General features: G+C 44.6%; 1 protein-coding gene across 2 annotated transcripts in view; it reads right to left on the bottom strand.

The window, feature by feature from the left end:
- Positions 1-6582: 6582 nt before the first annotated feature.
- The window catches only part of UNG (uracil-DNA glycosylase), a 21608-nt gene continuing 6372 nt past the window's right edge, over positions 6583-21818 (bottom strand). The window contains exons 6-7 of one of the 2 annotated variants that reach the window (XM_011975594.1): positions 20627-20809; positions 6583-7762 (exon numbers count right to left, since the gene is read on the bottom strand). In XM_011975594.1, coding sequence (XP_011830984.1) covers positions 7713-7762; positions 20627-20809 — 233 coding nt within the window. In that variant the 3' untranslated portion in view covers positions 6583-7712. Of the gene's footprint in view, positions 7766-20626; positions 20810-21818 lie in introns of both variants that reach the window. The other variant, XM_011975593.1, reaches the window with a different exon arrangement.

Below are 21818 nucleotides of genomic sequence, written 5' to 3'. Positions count from 1 at the left end.
CTGGAATGCAGCCTGAGTGCGATTTTAGCTCACTGCAACCCCTACCTCCTGGGTTCAAGCAATTCTCCTGCCTCAGCCTCCCAAGTAGCTGGGATTACAGGCGCCCGCCACCACATCTGGCTAATTTTTATATTTTTAGTAGAGATGGGGTTTCGCCATGTTGGCCAGGCTGGTCTCGAACTCCTGACCTCAAGAGATCTGCCCGCCTCGGCCTCCCAAAGTGCTGGGTGGCGTGAGCCACCGTGCCCAGCCTTAGTCCACTTTATTTATTATTTTTTGTATGTGTGTGTGATGGTGTTTCACTCTTGTTGCCCAGGCTAGAGTGCAATGGCGTGATCTTGGCTCACGACAATCTCCGCCCATGGGGTTCAAGCGATTCTCCTACCTCAGCCTCCTGAGTAGCTGGGGTTATAGGCATGTGCCACCACACCCGGCTAATTTTTTGTATTTTTAGTAGAGACGGGGTTTCTCCATGTTGGTCAGGCTGCTCCTAAACTCCTGACCTCAGGTGATCTGCCTGCCTCAGCCTCCCAAAGTGCTGGGATTACAGGCATGAGCCACCACGCCTGGCCCATTAGTCTGCTTTAAAATAAATAAATACATAAATAAATAAATAAATAAATAAATAAATACATAAACCATTTGAGGAAACAGAAACAGAATATTATTCCTTAAGACAGTAGCTTTGGAGGCAAAAAAACCAAACAACATAGAACTGTTTATAAAACGTTGTGGAACTTATATGGAAGCATGTCCAGGGATCCACACCACCATTTACAGAAGCAAAGAAAGGCCCTTTTCTTTCATCTGCATTACATTTCGAGGTCATCTGATCCGCTTCCTTCAAACATGACAGGAGTCATTTTTCCCCAGGGATCCCAAGTGCACGCCTTCGTACAGGGTCTGCTCTCACTATACAACAGGTTCGAATTTACCTGGACGCTGGCAGAATGGTCCGGGACCCCGGGGAGGGGTGAGCTGACTTACCACTTTCTTCCTGCCGTTTTTCTCTTGCCATGTCCTCCCAACCATGCATTCAGGGTTACATTTTCCAGGTTCCGTGTTTGCTGAGGGCCTGAATCTAAGCCTGCTAGCTGCTTACTGTGGGAACTGCAAATGTCACTTTTAGATTAACCAGCTCCTGCTGTTTAAAAATATCCCTGGAGCACTTAACCTTCAAAGCAGCAACAACCCAGGGCAAAGACAAGAAAGACCCCACGCCAAACCACTTGCGCAGCCCTGGCTACTCCTGGGAGAGTTCTGCTATCTGCTTTTTAATCCCATAACTCGCTTTATTTCATAATTCTTCGCTATTGAAGCCACGAGGAATCTAAAGTCCATGTTGTCGTAAGCATTAGGCACAAAGTCGTTTGGGCCCTCCTGTGACATGCTGAAAATTAACTGCCTACAGGTGTTGGTTATTTGAGAAGCCCCCGGTGAAAACCGTGAATGGGAAGGTGACAATGGCTATCAGGTCACCTGGCTTCTCTCCCCTGAAAAGATTTGGCGAAACTCTCTCAAATCACGCCACTTAATGGAATGTTTCCAATTTCTTGCGACGTGGGGATAAAAGAAAAAAACAGCTCCATTCCCACATTCTCATTCAGGGTCGACTGGCTCTTGCTAGGGTTGAGCAGAGAAGAGGAAATTCAGCACACACTGCAGTTACACAGTGTTCTGCAACGTGGGGAGGGCTGGCATGTGGGACAAAGGTCGCCTCTAAGGCCCAACTGGAGCAGCCCAGCCAACTAGGCAGCAGGAAAGCGGAGACCACATAGGAGCACATTGTGCTCAGGCAACAGGGAAGGGGGAACAGCAGTTCAGTGGCCCCACTTCCTGCCAACAAGGATGGCCTTACTAAACAGCAAGGGGAGAAACTGGCGAGAGCGCTGAGCACGGGATCTGTGCAAAACGGTTTAAATGGAAATTGCTACTGGGGCTGGTGCAGCCTGTTCACAGCTACTTCGTTTCTGGGCTTACTTTCCAGTAAGGAACGGCCATTGAATATTGGACTTCTTGGGATTTTCTCCACTGGACTTGGAAGCACGTGCTCTGGAAACCTCAGCGTTATCAGCTATAACCCCACAGCACCAGGTACATGTTACAGGAACCGGGGGTGAAGGAATGCGGGTCAACTGCCTGCACAGTGCCCGGCCCGTGTCATATGTTCTGTAGCCACAGTAGCCCTTGTGATGGCTCTTAGACTATTTATTAAGACAACGAAAGAGGTGACTCTCAAACAAACCTATGTTTCCAGGGACAGCCATCTGTGATTCAAGGACATTTTTATAAAATTCCATTGAAAAAAATTCTTAGGCTTCTAACTTTATGACATGAAAAAAAAAAATCTTTCCCAATGATTCTAAATCATCATGATCTAGGCAGGGTCTAGGCAGTGTGTTGACAGTGGCAGGACTATTAGGCTTTGAAATCAAGCTGATGTGGGTTGGAATCCTCCCTCCATTAGCCGTGACTTTGAGCAAATGGCTAAGCTTCAGTGTCCTGATCAGCTACTTCACCATATGGGTGAGAAAATGAAATGATTTAGATTGAGCTTCTGGCGCAGGGGCTTACTCATGACAAGCACTTAATATCCTTCTAACGAAATTCATTACATTCAAAAAGACTAGACATACCCATACGTACAGATGAAGAACTCTGCAGTGATTCAGTTCTCCCTAGATACTATCTCTTTCTTTAAGACACAGGTATTTTCTAGAATATAATTGGAAGGTTTGAAACCAAAGTTATTAATAAACACTTTCCATCAAACACAAGAACAGGAATAGAAATATATTTCTTCAAGCAGCTCTTAGTTTCAGAAAGTCACAGGTATCAAGTTACATTTTTTGTTTTGTTTTAGAAATAGGAACTTGCTCTGTTGCCCAGGCTGGATGGAGTACAGTGGCATGATCATAGCTCACTGCAGCCTCGAACTAGGCTCAAATGATCCTCCTGCCTCAGCTTCCCAAGTAGCCAGAACTACAGGCACACACCACCTCTGTTTAATTAAAAAAAAATTTTTTTTTAAGAGACAAGGTCTCATTATGTTGCCCAGGTTGGTCTTGAACTCCTGGCCTAAAGCGATCTTCCTGACTCGCTTCCTAAAGCACTGGGATTACAGGTGTGAGCCACTGTGCCTGGCCCAAAAAAAATTATTAAGTGACCACATGGTCTAACAAAACAAGGCACCTGGAAAGAAATCACCAGTTCTGCTGCAAACCAGACCCTCTATGAGAATTCAGATGCCTTCCCCCACCAATTAAATCAGAATTTCCAGGGATGGAGTCTGGCTTTTGTATGTTTTAGTTTCTCTAGGCTGGAGGAGCACTAGCTTCTTGTTGGAAGCCTCCCTACCTTCCTCTCCCACACTCTCACCCCAAACATCATTAAGAGAGACAAAAGAACATACTATATACACAACTAAGAAGCAGAGAACAAAAATTATTGATCTCCTGGTCTGCTCTGCTCACTAATATTTATATTTCCAAGCATATTTCAAAAACTTAAAAATTGGTTCCCTAGCCTGGGCAACATAGCAAGACCCCATTTCTATTAAAAACTTAGCCAGGTACGGTGGTGCACACCCGTGGTCCCAGCTGCTCAGGAGGCTGAGGCAGGAGGATCACCTGAGCCCAGGAAGTTGAGGCTGCAGTGAGCCATGACTGAGTCACTGCACTCCATCCTAAGCCACAGAGTGAGACTCAAAAAAAAAAAAAAAAAAAAAAAGTTCCCACTGAGTTAAACTACAAAGGAACTTTCTGTTATCAGACCCAAATTACAGTGTCAGAAGGACTGTTAATAAGGAGGCCATTTCCAGCAGAGGAATGTTCTAGCTTTCCTCAGCTTGAGTCAGCACAAGTCAGCACATGGGGTCTTTTCAAAGTAACCCAGAGCACCTCCCTGCAACCTGTTTTTCCTTGTAAATCTTGAAGGTTTGGCAAGGATGAAAAGCCAACACCACACGCATAGGCCAAAAACTTTGCTTCTCCACCAAACACCTTTGCTAAGACTTTTATATAAGGAGCAAACTGAAGCAGAAAGTGAATTTTAACAGAGAGATATATTATCTAATAATACAAGCATACTGGCAACATGCTAAAGTCTATCTGTAAAAAATGCAAACAATTTACAGTCCCTGACCTTGCCCTGCTGGACACAGATCAAAAGCAGGCAGTGACTTTCACACAATTAATTATTTTATAACTGGATGTTTCCAGTACATTTGCTAATAAATGACTTCCTTGTGTTACCAATTCCAAAAGCTTTCAGAGATCTCCCTAACTCACCTGAAAAGGGAGACAACAGCAATCGTTAGGCCGGGTTCTCAGAAGCCTCCCAAACCTTGCCACGTGAAACCTTCCAGCTCCATATCCAGCATGCGGCTCCTGGCTTTGCAGAGGCCAGCTCCTCACTGTTGAGTGCTCTTGTTCCTCTTTGTGGCCTGGGAAGTTCAATATCTACTGAGACATTCCCTCCAGTGGGAAATTTCTTCTTTCCTGGGCTGTCCTAGCCGTTGCTTTTTGTTCCCACCGCACTGACAGTGGGTGCACACGAGGGTCTGCAGACTATGGCTCCAGATGCCTGTTTTCCGATAGCTCTCAAGCTAGGAGTGGTTTTCACATTTGTTAAATGCTTAGGAGAAAAAAAAAAAAAGATTTCATGACACATGAAAATCATATTAAACACAAATTTCAGTGTCCATAAATAATAAAGTTTTATTGGAACACAGCCTCACCCGTTCCTGTATATTTTGCCCATGGCCGCTTTCTCTGCAGTGAGTTGTTGGGCAGTTCCCACGGAGAACGGGTAACTGCCAACCCTCAAATATTTACCATCTGACCCTTCACAGAAAATTTGCCAACCCCTCACCTAAAAGGCTGACTGCCTTTTATGCATCTTTGCATACTGAGTGCAGGAACATAGCAGACTTGACACGTGAAGAAAGCAACTACCACATAGCGAAGAGTTCATCAAAATGAGTAGCCTGTTTTTTTGTTTTTGTTTTGTTTTGTTTTTGAGATGGAGTTTCACTCTTGTGCTCTTGTTGCCCAGTCTGGAGTGCAATGGCGCAATCTCCTGGGTTCAAGAGATTCTCCTGCCTCAGTCTCCCAAGTAGTTGGGATTACAGGCACGTGCCACCATGCCTGGCTAGTTTTGTATTTTTAGTGGAGACGGGGTTTTTCCATGTTGGTCAGGGTTGAACTCCTGACCTCGGGTGATCCGCTCATCTCGGCCACCCAAACTGCTGGGATTACAGGCGTGAGTCACCACACCTGGCCGAGTTGCCTGGTTTCTAAACAATCAGTAATTAAATTTTTGGAGGGTCATGGACCACTTAAGCTGCTCTGTTTTGTTTAGTGTCACATGACTAAAGTTCAATATACATACATATATATTGAATATATATAAAGAACTTTTGTATATATTATATAGAACTTTATGTATATATATTTAAAACCCAAGTAATTGTGTTTTGAATTATTTCTGCAAACTTGGAGCTCACTGCTCCCCTCTACCGGCAGTGCTCCGGGAGAGAGAGCAGTGTGAACAGCTAACTGGTGTAGAACAATCATCCCTTCTCCCTTGAATAAGGGAGTCCACTGTTGTTTAGAGGAAGATCCCACTATGCATGCTCCTCCCGTGAAAGCCTGCTTGTTGACCACAAAATGAAGAATGATAAACCCTTCCCTACAAAGATAAGAAAAGGAAGCAGTATTTTCAAGCACAAATCGGGTCTCCCCTCCCTGCCCTTTTAAGAAATGCATTTGCTAGTCTTGAGGTTCTGGCTGGCTGCATTCTTTCTTGCCCGTTTAGTTAGAAGCATCTCTACTAAAAGTACAAAAATTAGCCGGGCGTGGTGGTGCATGCTTGTAATCCCAGCTACTTGGGAGGTGGAGGTGGGAGGATCGCTTCACCCCAGCAGGCAGAGGTTGCCGTGAGCGGAGATCACGCCACTGTACTCCAGCCTGAGCAACAGAGCGAGACTCCCTTTAAAAAAAAAAAAAAAAGAAAGAAAAAGAAAAAAAAAAAAGCACACTTGTGGCTTCTTTCTTCGGACACTGGGGGACCCCGCAGGTCATCCTGGCAGCCCCCACTACCTGAGCCTGGGCTGCGGGCCAGTGCGTCATCAGGGAGTCGTCCTGGAGCCCTAGCCTCACTTCCGAGTTCCAGATGTCTTGGAGTCTAGAAACACGGGTTGAGGGGGGGATGCAGGAGGCTCCCCTCGATCGTCACAGGGCTTGGCAGAACATAGCCACGACAGGCACGCCATGTTCCCCGAAGAAATGCTTTCTTCAGGACGGAAGTTACCCCTCTGGGGTCTCCACTGACCGCAGCCGGCGCTCCACGGTGCTCGGAGTTGGAGCCCTGCTCCAGGGCGGGGGTTGGGCCCAGCGCTCACTGCAGCCTGCGGAAGGTTGGGCGGCTCCACTGAGCCGCAGGGCGGGGAGGAGCGGCAAGGGCGGCCCCTCCTGCAGACAATAGTTGCTATGGGGAGCCTGGGAGGCGCCAAGGACAAGGGCAGCCCAAGGACGTCCATGGATGCCCCGGCCCGGACCACAAAGCACACTTGCACAAAACAAACTTTTAACAAACTTTTATTAACAAACCTCGCGTAGGGCCAACTCTAACCCGACTAACAGCATAAACAGCATTGCCAACAAGGTCAAAGACGGAGGTGCAGACTCAATAAAGACTGTCTCTTAAAAAAAGGATTGGGAAAAAATATATATATATATCTGCATGAGTACTTTTTAAAAAACTAAAACTTTCCAGTGTTGCAGAAAAAAATATCCCAAAGTGATTTCAGTCGCTTAAAACAACAGCACTTGGCAGTCTGTGCTGCCTTAAAAACCCCACCTGGAGATAGCCCTAGGAGAAAATCACCCCTAACCCATAAAGACAAAATTCCCTTTTCTCCTCTTCCTTGTTCAAATTCCACTGCTTATTCCACCAACGCCCAAGGAATAACAAGACCCAGTTTACTTCTCTTGGCCCCTTATCTGATAAGGCTCACAGCAATCTTAACCTCTACTACAATCAGCAAATTGAGCCCTAATTTCTGGGCCAGATTCTGGAAAGCTGCAAAACATCCTTATGCTTCAAAGATCCTTCAAAGATCAAGGGGACGCCTTCAAAGATCAAGGGGGCAGTGGAACTGGCAGAAATTGGCATGCCTGCCCTGCAGGGCTGAGACAAGGGGACCTTTCTAAGCAAAAACACCCCAACATCTGTCACTGAAAGTCTAACCAGGCAAAACCAAGGAGTAGCAGCCGCCAAACTAGGGCTGTGCCTGAAAGGTGGACATCTCCCCACTTTCGCCATAAACGCAAGGGAGATAGAGACAGCCAACTGAGTATTTGACCTCATCTGTCTTCTGAAAAGTTTGCGTATTTTAGGCCAAAGCCATGTTGCAGAGAAAGACATTTGGTCAAAGGGTAGCCTTTGCTGTTTGTGGCTGGATACAGCTGCCATTCCCGGACAGCCTGGTTTGTGGCTGCTTTCTGGAAACTTTTCCCCCTTATGCAGAGTACTTAAGAATTAATAGGAAAATTTTCAGTGGAACTTCGTAACTGACAAATACGTTAACAGCAGCTTCTCAAAGGCCACCCTCAGCCGATGATCACAGCTCCTTCCAGTCGATGGGCTTCTTGCCAGACTTCTGCAGCAGCTCATTGGTCTTTGAAAAGTGTCTACATCCAAAGAACCCTCTATACACTGACAAAGGGGAGGGATGAGCCGTCTGTAGTACATGGTGCCGCTTCTGAAAAAGATCAAGAATAAAAGGTGGCAGATTTGGAACTTCAAAAAAAATTCTTTTTTTTGAGACAGAGTCTTGCTCTGTCCCCAGGCTGGAGTGCAGTGGCGTGATCTGGGCTCACTGCAACCTCTGCCTCCCAGGTTCAAGCGATTCTCCTGCCTCAGCCTCCCAAGTAGCTGGGACTACAGGCACGTGCCACCACACCCAGCTAACTTTTGTATTTTTAGTAGAGATGGGGTTTCACCAGGTTGGCCAGGATGGTCTCGATCTCTTGACCTCGTGATCTGCTCGCCTTGGCCTCCCAAAGTGCTGGGATTACAGGCGTGAGCCAACGCACCTGGTGGGACTTTTTTTTTTTTAAAGGAAGGAAGGACTGTGGCTGTTGCACTTTAAGACCCTGTGCAATTCCCCTTTGCCCTCTAAATTCTCTCCCTTCCAAAGTGGAGCATTCAGCATTTGCATTAGAACATTAGTCCATTTGTTGAGCAACTCCCTACCTTTGCTAGGCTCTGAGATGCAAAGAGGACCACCCTCTGCCTTCAAATTCACGATTATCTATGCAGTTTTCAAGTGCCCCTATCACACAGCCAGCAATTTCCACTGCTAAGACTGTATTTGCTAAAGGACACGATGATGCATACACACACACAGATAAACTCAACTTATTAACACAATGGATTGGGTTAACATCTTGGAAAACGCATCCTAAGTAGAAAATATCCTAAGTTGAAGATATGTTTACGACATATAATCTGCTGAACATCATAGCTTAACCTACCCTACCTTAAACATGCTCAGAACACCTACATTAGCCTACAGTTGGGCAAAACAAAGCTTCTTTAACAATGAAGTGTTTAGTACCTCATGTAACTCATTGAACACTGTGCTGAAAGTGAAAAATAGAATGGGGCCAGTCATGGTGGCTCACACCTATAATCCCAGTGCCAAGGTAGGAGGACTGCATGGGGCCAGGAGTTTACAACCAACTGAGGCAACATAGCGAGACCCCATCTCTACAAAAAAATTGAAAAGTTAGCCAAGTGTGATGGCACACACCTGTAGTTCTAGCTACACAGGAGACTGAGGTGGGAGGATCACTTGAGCCCAGGAGTTTGAGGCTGCAAGGAGCTATAATCGTGCCACTGCACTCCAACCTGGGTGACAGCAAGAGCAAGATCTGTTTTTTTTTTTTTTTTTTTTGAGATGGGGTCTCACTCTGTCACCCAGGATAGAGTATAGTGGCATGATCGCAGCTCACTGTAGCCTCCACCTCCCAGGCTCAAGTGACTCTCCCACCTCAGCCTCCTGAATAGCTAGGACCACAGGCACATGCCACCACACCAGGCTAATTTTTTGTTTTTTAGAGACAGGGTCTTACTACGTTGCCCAGGCTGTTCTCAAACCACTGAGCTCAAGTGATCCGCCACCTTGGCCTCTCAAAGTGTTGGGATTACAGGCGTGACCCACTGCTCCCAGCCAAGAGACCTTGTCTCTTAAAGAAAGAAAAAAAGTGTGAGTGCTCAAAGTATGGTTATACACCATTGTAAAGTTGAAAAAAATCAACTCAAACTTCATAAGCCAGGGACCAGTTGTACCTACACAAATAGGAACATATATAGGGACTCACTAACACACTGCTTATGTCAGCTAAAACCTAGTATACAATTCAATGTTATAAAACTGGCTAAATGTATTTTTCTAAAGTTCTTACAATGTAACACCACATGACTCCTAGAAAAACATGTAGAAGATAAATATACTGATGAGATGACCTCCAAAATTTATCAAGCGAACAAAATACAAAATAATTTCATTTTTAAAAACCTTTAGAAAAATACCCAAGACATTGTATTAAGTAGTTCCTTTAAGAGAAAGAAATAGTGGAAGCCATTTACTTTCCACTTTCTGAACTCTCTGAACAGTCTTACAGCTCCTAAGAATTAAAAAAAAAAAAAAAAAATCTTGCCACAAAAATGGAATAGTCAGCTGGGCGTGGTGGCTCACACCTGTAATCTCAGCACTTTGGGAGGCTGAGGTGGGTGGATCACCTGAGGTCAGGAGTTCAACACCAGCCTGACCAACACGAAAAATACAAAATTAGCTGGGCGTGGTGGCACATGCCTGTAATCCCAGCTACTCAGGAGGCTGAGGCAGGAGAATCGCTTGAACCCGGGAGGCGGAGGTTGCGGTGAGCTGAGATCGTGCCATTGCACTTCAGCCTGGGCAACAAGAGTGAAACTCTGTCTCAAAAAAAAAAAAAGGAATAGTCAGTGGCCAGGTGTGGTAGCTCATGCCTGTAATCTCAGCATTTTGGGAGGCTGAAGCAGGAGGATCGTTTAAGCCCTGGAGTTCAAGACCAGCCTGGGTAACATGGTGAAACCCTGTCTCTACAAAAAAATACAAAAATTAGCCAGGTGTGGTGGCTCACGCTTGTGGTCCCGGCTTCTCAGAAGGCTAATGTGGGAGGATTGCTTGAGCCTGGGAGGTTGAGGCCGCAGTGAGCTGAGATCGAGTCAGTGCATTCCAGCCTGGCAGATTTGAGACAGAGTTAGACCCTGTCTCAAAAGAAAAAAAAGCAATAATCATACATCACCTAATGTCAGGGATGCATTCTGAGAAGTGTGTTAGGCAATTTCACTGCTATCCGTCCACCATAGGGCGTCTTTACACAAACCCAAATGGGATAACCTACTACTACGCACCTAGGCTATATGGTGTAGCTTATTGCTCCTGGTCTACAAACCTGTGCAGCACATTACTGTACTGAATACTGTAGGCAGTTGTGACACAATGGTAGGCATTTGTCTGTATAAACATAGAAAAGATGCAGTAAAAATTGTTGGGAGCAAGCCCCACAAAATCTGGCCATAAACTCGTCCCAAAATTGGCCATAAACAAAATCTCTGCAGCACTGTGATATGTTCATAACGGCCCTAACACACAAGCTGGAAGGTTGTGGGTTTACTGGAATGAGGGCAAGGAACACCTGGCCTGCCCAGGGCGGAAAACCGCTTAAAGGCATTCTTAAGCCACAAACAATAGCATGAGCGATCTGTGTCTTCAGGGAGTGTTCCTGCTGCAGTTAACTAGCCCAATCTATTCATTTAATTTGGTCCATCCCTTCATCTCCCATAAGAGATACTTTTAGTTAATTTAATATCTATAGAAACAATGCTAATGACTGGTTTGCTGTTAATAAATATGTGGGTAAATTGATGTTCGGGGCTCCCAGCTCTGAAGGCTGTGAGACCCGATTTCCCACTTCACACCTCTATATTTCAGTGTGTTTTTAATTCCTCTAGCACCGCTGGGTTAGGGTCTCCCCAACCGAGCTGGTCTCGGCAAATGGCGTCCATTCGTGCGGGCTCGTATCCAGGTCAAAGGGTTGCCAGAGCGATGGTTGGAATGGAAAACTAGCTGGAGGACACCCGAGTACTCTTAAAGCAATCCCCGTGGCAAGAAGGGGAGCTCGGAAGCATCAGGGTAACAATGGGACAGTTATTCGGTCTGGTTCGTTCCACCTTGGAACTTTTTCACACTAGTGAGGAGGAGGAAGGAGAGTATAGCGAAGTAACAGAAGAGGTTACAGAACATGTTTATTTGCCAGCTAAAGCTAAAGCGGCAAAGGAAGGAACGGTTCATTCCTACCCTTCTGCACCCCCTCATTATTATTTTGAAGAAAATGACCCTCCAGATCTTTCTTTTCCGGAGGACACTGGGCGAAAAGTAGTCACCCCAGTGACTGTTCGAGCAGCTCCTCGAGCGACCACTCATAGTTCTATTCAGGCAGGAATTCAGCAAGCTAGACGAGAGGGTGATTTAGAGGCTTGGCAATTCCCTGTTAGAATACACACCCCAGATCAACAGGGAAATATTATAGCTACATTTGAGCCTTTTCCTTTTAAATTACTCAAAGAATTAAAACAAGCAACAAATCAGTACGGACCAGGTTCTCCTTTTGTAATGGGACTGTTAAAGAATGTTGCTGTTTCCAGTCAGATGATTCCTACTGACTGGGACGCTCTTACTCGAGCTTGTCTAACTCCTGCTCAATTCTTACAATTTAAAACTTGGTGGGCAGATGAAGCTTCCATTCAGACTGCTTGCAATGCCCAGGCCCAATCTCAAATTAATATAACTGCAGACCAACTTTTGGGAGTCGGTGGCTGGGCTGGTTTAGATGCACAAGTGGTCATGCAGGATGATGCCATAGAACAGCTTAGGGGGGTGTGCATTAGAGCTTGGGGAAAAAATCACTTCAGGTGGGAAACAATACCCTTCCTTTAGTGCTATAAAACAGGGACCAAGGGAACCGTATGTTGATTTTATAGGTTCATTACAGGAGTCTCTTAAAAAGATGATTGCAGATTCGGCTGCTCAGGATATAGTGTTGCAGTTATTAGCTTTCGACAATGCGAATCCCAGTTGTCAGGCTGCTCTGCGACCTATCAGAGGGAAAGCACATTTAGTTGATTATATCAAGGCGTGTGATGGTATTGGAGGTAATCTGCATCAAGCCACTTTGTTGGCACAGGCAATGGCAGGACTGACAGTGGATAAAGGAAATACTCCATTTCCTGGAGCTCGTTTTAACTTGGGAAGCATGGTCATACTAAAAAAGAATGTAGAAAAAATCAGGGAGTCAGGCCGCCATATAGGGAAAAAAAGAAAACTGTTGAGCCTGAAATATGTCCAAAATGTAAAAAAGGAAAACACTGGGCTAGTCAGTGTCATTCTAAGTTTGATAAAGAAGGGAACCCAATTTCGGGAAATGCCACGAGGGGCCCGTCCTGGGCCCCGCTCTAAACCAAGGTATTTCCAGCTCAGGCTATTCCCTCACCCCTGTACAATGTCTGTCCCCTGCCACAGCCGGTAGTGCCGCAGTAGATTTATACTGCACAAAAGCTGGGAGCCTTCCGCCTGGGGAACCCCCGCAAAAGGTCCCAACAGGAGTCTGTGGACCCTTGCCAGCAGGGACAACAGAATTACTTTTAGGAAGGTCTAGTTTGAGTTTAAAAGACGTACAAATACATTCAGGAGTCACTGATTCAGATTATAATGGGGAAATTCAACTTGTTATATCTACTTCTGTTCCCTGGAAAGCACAGCCAGGAGAGCGCACAGCACAGCTCCTGATTTTGCCATATGTGGGAATGGGAAAAAGTGAAATTAAACGAACAGGAGGATTTGGAAGCACAAATAAAGCAAAGCAGCTTATTGGGTCAAATTACTGATAAACATCCTACCTGGGAAATAACTATTCAAGGAAAGAAATTTAAAGGTTTGGTAGATACAGGAGCGGACATTTCAATAATTTCTCTACAGCACTGGCCGTCCACGTGGCCAATTCAACCCGCTCAATTTAACATAGTTGGAGTTGGTAAAGCTGCTGAAGTGTATCAAAGTAGTTATATTTTGCATTGTGAGGGGCCCGACGGACAACCTGGTGCTATTCAACCAATTATAACTTCTGTACCTATGAATTTATGGAGAAGAGATTTATTACAATAATGGGGAGCACCAGTTCTAATTCCAGAACAATTACATAGCCCTCAAAGTCAGCATACAATGCATCACATGGGGTATGTCCCTGGTGTGGGACTAGAAAAAAATCTGCAAGGTTTGGAAGAGCCGCTTCAAGTGGAAAAACAAAGTTCCCGCCAAAGATTAGGAAATAATTTTTGATGGTAGCAATTGTTAAGCCTCCAGAACCTATACCTTTAAAATGGTTAACAGATAAGCCAATATGGATAGAACAATGGCTGCTAAGTAAAGAAAAACTGGAGGCTTTAGAGAAATTAGTTTCTGAACAGTTAGAAAAATGGGCTCATGGCTCCAACATTTTCCCTGCGGAATTCTCTAGCTTTCGTAATTAAGAAAAAAATCAGGCAAATGGAGAATGTTAACTGACTTAAAAGCCATCAATTCAGTTGTACAACCTATGGGAGCATTACAGCCAGGATTGCCTTCTCCTGCTATAATTCCAAAAAATTGGCCTTTATTAGTCATAGATTTAAAAGACTGTTTCTTTACTATCCCTTTAGCTGAGCAAGACTGTGAATGGTTTGCATTTACAATTCCTGCAGTAAACAACCTGCGGCCAGCTAAGCTTATCATTGGAAAGTGTTGCCACAGGGCATGTTAAACAGTCTATTTGCCAGACTTATGTGGGGCAAGCAATTGAGCCTACTCGTAAAATATTTTCAGTGTTACATTATTCACTATATGGATGATATACTTTGTGCTGCCCCCACTGGAGAAATATTACTCCAATGTCAAGATCACTTGCAAAACTGGCTTTCTCGCGCTGGTTTAATTATACCTCCTGACAAAATTCAGACTATTCCTCCTTACTCCTACTTGGGGACCTTAGTAAATGACACTACCATTGTGCCACAGAAAGTAACCATATGTAGGGATAAATTAAAAACATTAAATGATTTTCAAAAATTACTAGGGGATATTAATTGGATACGACCTGCTCTAGGCATTCCTACCTAGGCCATGAGTAATCTGTTTCCTATCCTTAGAGGAAATCCTAGTCTCACTAGCCCTCAGCAATTAACAAAGGAGGCGGAGGCAGAGTTAACAACTGATTGAGAAGCAAGTCCATAAAGCTCAGACAGAGTAGATCCAGAGAAGACTCTGGATTTGCTAATTTTTTCAACTCAGCATTCACCTTCTGGTGTTATTGTCCAAGAACAGGAGGACTTAGTAGAGTGGCTTTTTCTTCCACATACTAATTCACGGACTCTAACGCCTTATTTAGATCAAATCGCTACTATGATAGGGATTGGGAGAACTCAGATTGTTAAATTACATGGATATGATCCTGGAAAAATTATTGTTCCTCTCACGAAGGCACAAATACAGCAAGCTTTTATAAATAGTATTACTTGGCAAACCCATTTAGCTGACTTTGTGGGTATTCTCGATAATCATTTTCCTAAAATGAAGCTGCTTCAGTTTTTTAATTAACTAATTGGATTCTCCCTAAAATAACAAATTTAAACCAATTGAAGGTGCTGAGAATGTTTTTACAGATGGGTCTAGTAATGGTAAAACTTCTTATTCTGGCTCAAAAGGGAAGTTTTTCAGACGCCCTATACTTCAGCTCAAAAAGCGGAGCTTGTAGCTGTAACTGAGGTATTGACTGTTTTTGATATGCCTATTAATGTGATTTCTGATTCTTCATATGTGGTTCATTCTACACACTTAACTGAAAATTCTCAGTTACGATTTTATACAGATGAACAACTGATGACTTTATTTACCCAACTGCAAACAGCAGTTAGAAGTAGAACACACCCTTTTTACATCACTCACATCAGGACTCATACACCTCTTCCAAGACCTTTGACTGAAGGAAATCAAACGGCTGATCGCCTTGTTGCTACTGCAATATCTAATGCCAGACACTTTCACTGTTTACCCATGTTAATGCCTCTGGTCTCAAATGCAGATACAGCATTACCTGGAAAGAAGCTAAAGCTATTATTCAGCAATGCCCAACTTGCCAAATGGTACATTCCTCATCTTTTACAAGAGGAGTTAATCCTCGAGGACTGGAACCTAACTCTATTTGGCAAATGGATGTCACACATGTTCCCTCCTTTGGGAGTCTAGCTTACGTACATGTATGCGTGGACACCTTTTCTCACTTTGTCTGGGCTACATACCAAACAGGAGAGCCTTCTGCCTGTGTTAAATGTCATCTTTTGCAGTGTTCTGCAGTGATGGGCATTCCAGCTTCTACTTGTTTTAAGATAATGCCCCAGGCTATACTAGCCAAACTCTAGCTACATTTTTCTCTATGTGGAATATTAAACACATTACTGGTATCCCATACAATTCCCAAGGACAAGCCATAGTGTAAAGAATGAATCTCTTCCTAGAACAGCAGTTGCAAAAGCAGAAAGGGAGAAACAATGATGGAATCCCACGGATGCAACTGAACCTAGCATGATTAACTTTAAATTTTTTGAGCCTTCCCAAAGGCCAGATGTTATCAGCAGCTGAACAGCATCTACAGAAATCAGCTGCAAAGACAGAAACAGAACAACTGATTTGGTGGAGAGATCCGATAACAAAAAGTTGGGAAACAGGTAAAGTAATAACTTGGGGTAGAAGTTATGCTTGTATTTCTCCAGGCCAAAATCAACAGCCGATTTGGATAACATCACGACACCTGAAACTTTATCATGAGCCAGATGCCGAGGAAGAGACTCCGGGAGGATCCCGAGGACCCCCGGTTGCAGCCATGTTGAGGCTGACCTGAGGAGGACCCCAGCTGTCACGAGCAACACCTGTCGAACACAGCCACCCACCTGGGGACAGATCAAGAAGCTGTCACAGATGGCAGAAGAAAACCTGAGGAAAGCAGGACAACCAGTCACAATGAATAATTTAATGGTAGCTATGATAGAGGTTATCACCACTGCCTTGAGTATTCCTTCAATAAGGGCTAGCAATAATGCCTGGATGCAATCACTCTGACACAGTTACACATGCTTTCTGATCTCACTATTTACCATAATAAATCTCCTCCTATAATTGAGGCATACTGCCCTCAAAAACCGATTTATACACAGGATTGGACCCAGTTAGAAAAAAAGAACGTACTTGTTTAGGAAGATTGCTTTGCAGAAGAGGCAGAGGTGCTAAACAATTTCTACGGAATCATTAATTGGTCCCCTAAGGGGATGTTTAGCTTGAATCCAACCTCTCGGTCTGCGTGCCACGGCCACACTATGTTCAGATGATCTGAACAAAATGGTCAGATGGTAGAAATGATATGAAGTATGGCCAAAAGTTCCTATTATCTGGAACCATGGCGGTATAGTGGCACCTCAACCTCAAATGATATGGCCCACTCTAGGAGCTAAACATAAGAATTTGTGGAAACTATTAATGCCTTAAAAGGACCAAAATTTGGGAAAGAATAAAAAAACATCTAGAAGGACACTCTACAAACTTGTTTTTGGATATAGCAAAATTAAAAGAACAAATATTTAAAGTATCCCAGCCACACTTGACCTTAATGCCAGGAACTGGAGTGCTTAAAGGAGCTGCAGACAGATTAGCAGCTAGTAACCCATTTAAATGGATAAAAACACTTGGAAGCTCTGTGATTTCTATGATGACTGTGCTTTTAACCTATGTTGTTTGCCTTTGTATAGTCTGTAGATGCGGATCCTGACTCCTGCGAGAAGTAGCTCACCGTGACAAAGCTACCCTTGCTTTTAGCTCTTTGCAAATCAAAGAAGGGAGACATGTTGGAAGCAAGCCCCCCAAAAATCTGGCCATAAACAAAATCTCTGCAGCACTGTGATATGTTCATAATGGCCCTAACACCCAAGCTGGAAGGTTGTGGGTTTACTGGAATGAGGGCAAGGAACACCTGGCCTGCCCAGGGCGGAAAACTGCTTAAAGGCATTCTTAAGCCACAAACAATAGCATGAACGATCTGTGTCTTCATGGAGTGTTCCTGCTGCAGTTAACTGACCCAACCTAATCATTTAATTCAGTCCATCCCTTCATCTCCCATAAGGGATACTTTTAGTTAATTTAATAGCTATAGAAACAATGCTAATGACTGGTTATTAACTGCTAATTGCTGTTAATAAATATGTGGGTATATCTCTGTTCCCGGCTCTCAGCACTGAAGGCTATGCTACCCCTGATTTCCCACTTCACACCTCTATATTTGTGTGTGTGTATCTTTAATTCCTCTAGCACCGCTGGGTTAGGGTCTTCTTGACTGAGCTGGTCGTGGCAAAAAATATTGTGTGTATATATATTTTTGAGATGGAGTCTCACTCTGTCACCAGGCTGAAGTGCAGTGGCATGATCTCAGCTAACCGCAACCTCTGCCTCCCAGGTTCAAGCAATTCTCCTGCCTCAGCCTCCCAAGTAGCTGGGACTACAGGCACACCCCGCCACGCCTGGTTAATTTTTTGTATTTTAGTAGAGACGGGGTTTCACCATGTTGCCCAGGCTTGTCTCAAACTCCCTTGACCTCCCAAAGTGCTGGGATAACAGGCATGAGTCACCACATCTGGCCACAATATTATTATAATCTTATGGGACCATCATCATATATGCAGTTTATTACTAAAACATCACTATGTGGCACATGACCACTTTGATTTTTTAAAAATGTTAACTGTAGTTATTTTAACAGGGAGATATAGACCATTTTTGTTTTCCTCTTCTTTTCCGTATATAAAAACTAACAAATCACTGTTTCTCAAAACACTCCTGCCTTCAAGGGGCTCAGTCCAGGAGGCGTGATGAGGCGTGATGATTAAAGTCAAGCAATCCAGTGTGGTTAAGAGCACAGAGCCTGGAGCCAGACTGCCCAGGGTAGAGGTCTACCTCTACTACTCAGTAGCTGTACCACAGGGAAGTTGCTGCGACTCTAAGCTGCTTCAGCTTTCATCTGTAGACTGGGAATAACAATAGCGCCCAGCTTATGAAGTTACTGTGACCAATCAAATGAGGATCACAGGTGCTGAGTGTGATTAAGAAGTCATGCACATCAAGTGCTGAACACACACGCCAAGCAGCACAGGCCCTTGTAAATGTCAGCCCTGCAGAGCTCTAAAGAATCCCAGAGGAAAATGACCTCCACACAGTGGGCAGAGCGAGCAGGATATGCAAAGGCAGGGAACTGGGACACCGTGAAAAAGTAAAGGGGAATGGGTCAGCCTGGAGATCGGAATGCAAAGAGGGATACAGTTACATCTGGGAGGCTGGTTGGGGGCCACACCCCCACCCCCCTGACATCAGATCTTCAGTCTAAGGCAAGGCCTTCCAGGGAGAAAGCATCAGAACCCTCCAGGCAAGATCAGGTGAGGGCCTGAATGAAGGCAAAGGTGGTCAGGCAGGGACAGATTTGGAGGGGGAAGAAGAACACAGATATGAATGACTGACTGCACATGGGAAGGGGGAAAAAAAGGACAGAAAAGGGGAGAGAAGTAGCAGGTGTCAGTAATGGAATCAGATCTGGCTGGACAACCGGGCAGATGGTGGTGCTTTTTGCTGCTAGGGAGTAAAGAGGAGCAAGTTTAGTAAAGCGTGGATGAGAAAAGGAGAAACTTCATTGGGAAGATGTTGAATTTGGCATGTTTATGGGGCAGTAGTAGGAAGGCACTCTATATAGATCAGGAGAGACACTGGGCTGGAGATATGCAATTTGGCTTTAATGACCAAGCTACTTTAACAACGGTTTACTTTCAGACCAAACCATGATTAAAGATTACCAAAATACTGGGGAGGAGCAACACTGGAGTAACCTCCCTAAGGGACAGAGATCGGCAATTACTCTCACACATACTTCTTACATACCCAGATCATCACATCTTAGCAATTCATACCAGTCAGATCTTAGGTCACTCATAAAAAATATTAGCTGGGTGTGGTGGCAGGCAACTGTAATCCTAGCTACTTGGGAGGCTGAGGCAGGAGAATTGCTTGAACCTAGGAGGCGGAGGTTACAGTGAGCTGAGATCGTGCCACTGCACTCCAGCCTGGGTGACAGAGTGAGACTCCATCTCAAAAAACAAGTGCTCAACCTAGTACCCATACAAGGTAGGGGTTGAATGTATGTGCGCATTTCTGATACCCCCGTTACCTCCTGCTGATACACCAGAAGCTATTGTCAGTTACCTCCGCTAAGCCCTTGCCTTCGATTATTGAAGCATTCATTCTATAATTTCTCCCCCACCCAATGTCTCTTCCATTTGCCAGGGATGAACACTCACCCCTGGCTCCTCTCCTTTCCCCACCCCATCTCTCCCTCCTCCACTCTGCGGCTCTCCATCAAGCCTTCATCTCTAGTCTATCACGGTTCTCCTGGAGAAGGATGATGGTGGCTCATGCCTGAGGGGCAGCAGTGGCGAATGAGAAGCAGTAGGACTGGGGTGTTTTGGGAGGCAGAGTTGATGGGATTTACTGATGGAATGGAGGATTCAAGGCTGACTTTTAGGTCTCTATTTCCATAACCAGGTATTGAAGTGCTTCAGTAAAAGAAGGGGAAGAAGGGAGGTAGCAGATGGGGGAAGATGCAGGGAGGGGAGCCACGGGTTTGGTTGTGTTGGGTATCTGCAATTAGGCCTCAGGGTTAATAATGATCATTGATAGGCCAGGTGTGGCGGGTCATGCCTATAATCCTAACACTTTGGAGGCTGAATCACTTGAGATCAGGAGTACAAAACCAGCCTGGCCAACATGGTGAAACCCCGTCTCTACTAAAAAATACCAAAAAATTAGCTGGGTGTGGTGGCGGGCGCCTATAATCCCAGCTACTCGGGAGACTGAGGCAGAATCGATTAAACTCAGGAGGCAGAGGTTGCGGTGAGCCGAAATCGCACCACTGCACTCCAGCCTGGGCGACAGAGCGAGACTCCATCTAAAAAACAAACAAACAAAACAACCCAGAAACAAAACAATAACGATCACTGATAGTATTCTCATGGGCAAATTAAATTCGTGATTGAGTGGAATTCTTTGTGTTTTCTATATGCTCCCAAATTTCTTGGAAGCCAGAAACATGCCTCATTCATCACTTGTTAAGTGAATGGCACCCAGGGACTTGTATCTTGTAGACACCAAGTTCATGCCTACGGCACCAACTGCGTTGTCACAAGTTGGCCAGTTGCTTTCCTCATACACAACTCATCACTCCTGTAATTTGTCCAAATTCTTGTTTTCAATGGGAAACCCTTATAACAGGCCTAAGGGAAAATAAGTTATTTTATAACATGGATTTTCCAGGACCAAACACAGCAGAGACTCCTAGAATTCTTCACACTGTTTTTATAGTGTTAAAAAAAAAAAAAAGAAAGAAAAAGAAAACAAAACATACCCTATCGATGGCACTGCCCTTCTTCTGAGCATAAGAGCCCCAGAGCAAGAAAACAAGGCCATTTGAGTTCTGATTTAGCCAGGACACAACTGCATCGGTGAATTGCTCCCAGCCTCTCTCCTTATGAGAGTTGGCTTGATGGGCCCGAACCGTGAGGACAGCGTTGAGTAGGAGAACACCTACACACATGAGAGAAATAGGTTAAATGTAGGCTCAGGCAAATCAGCCCAATACCCAGCAACAGGTGCTAAATCAATGATGAAACCAGGGCTTGATGGGATCCAGTGTAGCAGAATGAAATAGGCCATAAGGCCAGCGCACCCTCTGGGCAGGATTAGAGAGACTTTTATTCTCATAGCTGCCTTTTCGGCTTCTTCCAAGTTTACTACAGTGAACATGCCTTATATCCCTCATCACGATGGACTGTCCTAAAAAATATCTTAAGTGATGTTAAATAATCTCAGAACACAAAAAGCAGGACAAAATGTTTCATAGAAATGAAAATCAAAGTGCAAGAAACCAAAGAGTAAACATTCTTTCCTTATCCTGGTTGTAGACAATTTGTTTAAAAAAAAAAAAAGTACATAATCAGAAAAAAAATGCATCTGTAAAGAAATTAAAAAATGAAAAAAATTAAAAGAAAAACAAAAATCTCCTAAATAGGTATTAACAATCCAAATGTCAAAATGAGCAGACTGCAGCCACCTTCAGAGCAGTCAAAAGTGAGGTGGATAAATTTAAAATATTAACAAGGAACAAACCTTTGTCTTGCAAACTGTAATTAACATACGAGTGGACAGGCACTGTGGCTCATGCCTATAATAACAGCCCCTGGAAGGACCTCAAGGCCAGGAGTTCAAGATTAGCTTGGGCAACGTAGTGAGATTCCATCTCTATGAAATAAAATAAAAATCAGCCAGGAATGGCCGGGTGTGGTGGCTCACACCTGTAATCCCAGCACTTTGGGAGGCCAAGGCGGGTGGTTCACCTGAGGTCAGGAGTTTGAGACCAGCCTGACCAACATGGAGAAACACCGTCTCTGCTAAAAATACAAAATTAGCCAGGCATGGTGGTGCATGCCTGTAATCCCAGCTACTTGGGAGGCTGTGGCAGGAGAATTCCTTGAACTCAGGCAGCGGTTACGGTGAGCCAAGATCGCGCCATTGCACTCCAGCCTGGGCAACAAGA

Source organism: Mandrillus leucophaeus, unplaced genomic scaffold (assembly GCF_000951045.1).
Source record: "Mandrillus leucophaeus isolate KB7577 unplaced genomic scaffold, Mleu.le_1.0 Scaffold157, whole genome shotgun sequence".
NCBI lineage: Eukaryota > Metazoa > Chordata > Mammalia > Primates > Cercopithecidae > Mandrillus > Mandrillus leucophaeus.
Note: the sequence above shows the minus strand (reverse complement) of the source record. Positions and strands in the feature narration are given on the sequence as shown.